Source organism: Sinocyclocheilus anshuiensis, unplaced genomic scaffold, assembly GCF_001515605.1.
Source record: "Sinocyclocheilus anshuiensis isolate Anshui unplaced genomic scaffold, SAMN03320099.WGS_v1.1 scaffold1121, whole genome shotgun sequence".
NCBI classification, from domain to species: domain Eukaryota; kingdom Metazoa; phylum Chordata; class Actinopteri; order Cypriniformes; family Cyprinidae; genus Sinocyclocheilus; species Sinocyclocheilus anshuiensis.
Window position 1 is genome coordinate 23,282 of NW_015557111.1, and position 4,848 is coordinate 28,129.

Consider the following 4,848-nt stretch of genomic DNA (forward strand, 5'->3'; position numbering starts at 1 on the left):
ATAGAGCAAGCTAGTGTTAGAGGCCTTTTTTTGCTTTTGTTAATTGTATAAATAAAAAGAAAACAGCTAGAATAGAGCAAGCTAGTGTTAGAGGCCTTTTTTTGCTTTTGTTAATTGTATAAATAAAAAGAAAACAAATAGATAGAATACAAAAAGATTAGAGAAGCAAGTGTTACTATTATTTTTTTTGAAGAAAACAAGCAGTTAGTAAATAAATAGTGCAAGTCTAAAAGGGGCAAGATTTTTTACATTTTTTTTATAAAGAATAGAATTATAATAGAGAGTGCTAGAGTTAGAGGGTCAAATAAAGGTGGAAGAGATGTGTTTTTAAGCGATTCTTGAAGATCGCTAAGGACTCAGCTGATTCTTTTCGGCTCGTTAAAAATGAATCTTGCTGCCTCACTCTGGATTAATTGTAAAGGTTTGATAGAACTGGCTGGAAGATATTCCAAGAGAGCATTGCAATAGTCCAGCCTGGACAGAACAAGAGCTTAAACAAGGAGTTGTTTTATTTGTTTTTGAGTTTCATTTTATTACTTTATGAAACAGGAACATATTCTTTATTTGATAATTGCACTAAACAGTGGGCATCTGAGTTACAAATTTACATTAATCTTTGTTGTACACTAGGGCTGGGCGATATGACGATATTATCGTATATCGACGATGTCTCGTAAGTATCGCAATGTCGTTGTCAACAGTCAGGTAACAGACGATTATCGACATTATCGGAAGAAAAATGACAAATGATAAACCTAGTAAGTTGCAAAAAATGTTTTGCATAGCCCCATAGTCACCATACAGGTCTTTTTGCATGCAAGAATGAAATAATTTAGTAGGAGATTTGGGAATCAAAAAGCTATTCCAATTTCAGAAATCAGATCAGATGCGTAAGGTCAGGAATCAAATTACTTGTGATAAAATTATATTTCGATTCTGCTTCTCGATTTCTCTATGCGCATTTATTGTGATTTCAAAAGATTCAACTGCAAGAAGACGAAATAGAACTCACTTCTGCACTTGCGCGCTGTTTTCTGTGCTGCACACACACACACAAAGCACATGCACAAAAGCAGCCTCTTATATACGCGAACACTGGACTGAGCTCTCTTTCTCGCATTCTTACACATTAGAATGGACAAATACACAGAATTATATCGAAATATCCCATAAATATGCTGCTGCCAGTCATTAATGTTAATCAAAGATAAAAGAAAGGAAACTTCCTCACTGATCTTGACTGAATCACTTTTGTAACCTCAGTTTATATTTTATTTGCCTGTTGTTCGGCGCCGACTACTGTAATGGGAACGTGCATCTGTGTATGTGATTATTTTGGAGATGCGTTCCAATATAATTGATCCTTATTTAGGGTATAGGCTTATTCTATTTTGATCTGCAGTTTAATAAAAGTTAAACAGAAAAAAGACAAAGTAGCACTGCATGTGTTTCTGAATATTTATTTAAACAGACTGTATAATGATGAAAAACCACAAACATGACGGGTATAATTAAAATACACAAATTCCTTCAGCGCACATTCCAGTGCAAAATTTTTTACAGATTTTTCATACCGTGTATACAATATAATTGTTTAATTAAGCTGAGATATAGCTATATGATATATAACATTCTTAATTAATTTGCAACAAAACTATAAAGTTTTGTTGCAAACGGATGAAGACGTTAGTAAGCTTCTCAGCTCGCCCCTCAACATGCACGCATTCAGAGTTTCGGCAGCCCAACACTGAATATTACATTGTGGGCATTGTATTTTGATTAATAAAATAAAAATGATAAAAATTACAATACAGAAATGAAATTTAAATTACCCTGCTTCTAAATAAATAAAGCAGTAATTTTTATTTTGTTAAAAATGGGCCAAAAGAGACCTCCGAACTAGTAGGCTACCAGAAAGGGGGAAAAAAACCTTAACGTTTTTGCTCAGCATTAGTTTTTAAATCCCTGCATAATTTTAGTCATACATGATAAATATCAAATATGTTATAGCTTGACTACAAATTTAAAAACAACGCTGCAATTATTAAAATTAAGGAAATTAAACTTGCCATCATGAAATGTGTCTACACAGGCGATAATGCCAAAAAGAAAGAGAAACATCGGAAAATAGGCATATTTTATTCAAGACATTATTATATGACATCAACATGCATTTATCATTCTCACAATCACCGCCAGAATGTCCAACTTCACCATGATGAACTTAGGTTCTCTTATTTTTCCTTAACAGTTCTCCTCACAAAACGAAATTCATTTCAAACACATTTGATAAGAACAGAGTGGAAATTATTAGCAACACGAAAATAACAGCAAAGCTAATGTTTTCTGTTAGTTTAAGCACAAGCTACGAAAAGTAAAACCAAACTTTGTGGCAATAATTAAGACCAAACTGAACATGGTGTGTGTTTATGGTGCATGTCGGCAATGTTGTCTCTGCGGGGGCGGGGGCGGGGCGTGGTGGAGGTGGGGCTTAGGTAGACTATATTATCGGATATCGCGATATTTTTAAAGGTGATTATTGATAAGATATTTTGACATGTCGCCCAGCCCTATTGCCAATGTATGTTTGTAATTTATGTAGATTAGGATGATGTGTGGGGTGTTCACAAGTGGTGTTGGTGGCACTTGAAAAAAAATGGCAACAGGTTATGTGCAGAATTACTCATATTGTGTGTTTTTAAATGCAGCTGAGAATTCCGTGAGGCTCATTAACATGTTTTCATTAACAGTGATCAATATTTTTCTTCTTTTAGACCAGCTAAGGCCCTTTCTTGATGATTCAGCAAGCAGCTTTGTTGAGCGTCTGTTTGAAGCCCTTGAGGAAAGCAAAAACAGGCGTGGCAATAAAGGAGCTGGAGAGAAGAACCGCAAAAGAGAGCTTAAGGTATAGATTTTTTTGTGCTGCCTAAATTTACAGTTTCTGAAGGGCTTTTCACATTTGAACTAGTTATTGTGGGATCTTGTTTCTCGTTTCACACTGCTTTACCTGGGGGTAACAGTTAATTCTGGGTATTCTTAAGCTGACGTTTCACAGTTAGGGGCGTACACAAGTAGTTGAATATTTGTTATGTAATTATTATTCAAAAAATAAGAATACTATTAGAATTTTATTACGTTTTGCTTTGCTGGCCGTAAATGCAGGGATCCATGATAAATCCTCAGCACGCAAACTAAAAGTCAGTTATAACTAAATTCACTGGGTGGTGCTGTGGAGCGTGGTAACAAATTGATTGTATTTGATCGCAGAATGTCGTTGTCTGCCTTTGGAAGTTTGGAATTACTTTGATTATTATGATCTTACTAAATAATCTTACAAAATGGAATTACTTTTGATCAAATGATCAGTGAAACGGAGTTATCATAATATCACCACCACATTGAGAAATCGCATGAAATCCAAACAGCAGTCGACTGAGAAAAGACCATTTGTCCATCACTGCATTCACAACTGCAGGTAAGCGCAGCTGTATGTGAGCCGAGAAGAGAGCTTATCTGATAGCGAAATGATCTTGGGACATATTTAAGTTTCCTCATGGGACAGTGGTTTAAGAACAAAACACAAAGCAATGAAAGAAACTTTGCTTAGCACACTGTTATCTTTGTGTCTCTGGAACATCTGTGTCGGCGCACGTCCTTATTGTTATCACACAGAGAAGCCAACTTTTACCCAAGCATGTGGATATTATTGTTTTACTCAACATTAACATGTGAAACAGGGCTCGAAATTAACTTTTTTACTTTGTAGCACTGGTGCTCCCAACTTCAAAAAGTTAGGAGCACCAGCAAAAATTTAGGAGCACTCACCAAAAATTAATGAGCACCACAACTACAAATTACAGGTGCATCTCAATAAATTAGAATGTCATGGAAAAGTTCATTTATTTCAGTAATTCAACTCAAATTGTGAAACTCGTGTGTTAAATAAATTCAATTCACACAGACTGAAGTAGTTTAAGTCTTTGTTTCTTTTAATTGTGATGATTTTGGCTCACATTTAACAAAAACCCACCAATTCACTATCTCAACAAATTAGAATACTAATTTATTGAGATGCACCTGTATATATTTAACAGATTTTATCCTTAAATTCTTTACTTTAATGCAGATTTTAGATTGGTTTATATTAGCTGTCAATCACTCAGTCACTGCTTTCCACTTACTACGGCGAGAAAAAGAATGGGCTGAAGAAGAAAGAAAATGAAAAGAACACTGACCGATTTCTTTTGTAAATAAACTTAAGTTAATCTGAGTTTGGTTAAACACAGAGAGAGAGAGAGAGAGAGAGAGCTCTTCTTTGGCGAGGGTTAGGATGGTGTATGCGGTGTTAAACTTTACATTCAGCTCTGCCAATTGCACAGAACAGGTTAGGGGTGGCTAGGGGTGTGCGATATTGACAAAATTATATCTCTACATTTTCTGGGATTTTATCGATAACGATAATTTGACTGATTGTTACTGTGTTGATATCTTAAGGACTACAGTGGACAGCTGACTCCTAAAGTTTTTGATATTCTTCATATACTGTGTGGTGGTCAGTTCACAGCAGTGACAGAAATTAATCTTTTCCAATAAGTTCAAATTGATTTTTACGTTTTATGGTCATTTTTACCTTAAAGATATTTTTTCTAAAAGTGTGCATTATCATTTGAGTCAAATTCTTATATTTAATCAGTCAATTATAATAAGACATTTGGGCTGTTATCAAGCAAATGAAAGTATCAACAAAATTTATCTTTGCAATGCAGAGGAAAGACAGAAGCTTCATCTGAAGTGGCATTTAGATGCATTTACACATTGATTAATGCAGGACATGAATGCATTTAACCT

General features: G+C 34.8%; 1 protein-coding gene across 1 annotated transcript in view; it reads left to right on the forward strand.

Moving 5' to 3' along the window:
- Nucleotides 1–666: 666 nt before the first annotated feature.
- LOC107677690 (U4/U6 small nuclear ribonucleoprotein Prp3-like) overlaps nt 667–4,848 on the forward strand; it is a 40,289-nt gene continuing 36,107 nt past the window's right edge. The window contains exons 1-2 of the mRNA XM_016472693.1: nt 667–673; nt 2,775–2,905. Of these exons, the coding sequence (XP_016328179.1) occupies nt 667–673; nt 2,775–2,905 (138 nt within the window). The remainder of the gene's footprint in view (nt 674–2,774; nt 2,906–4,848) is intronic.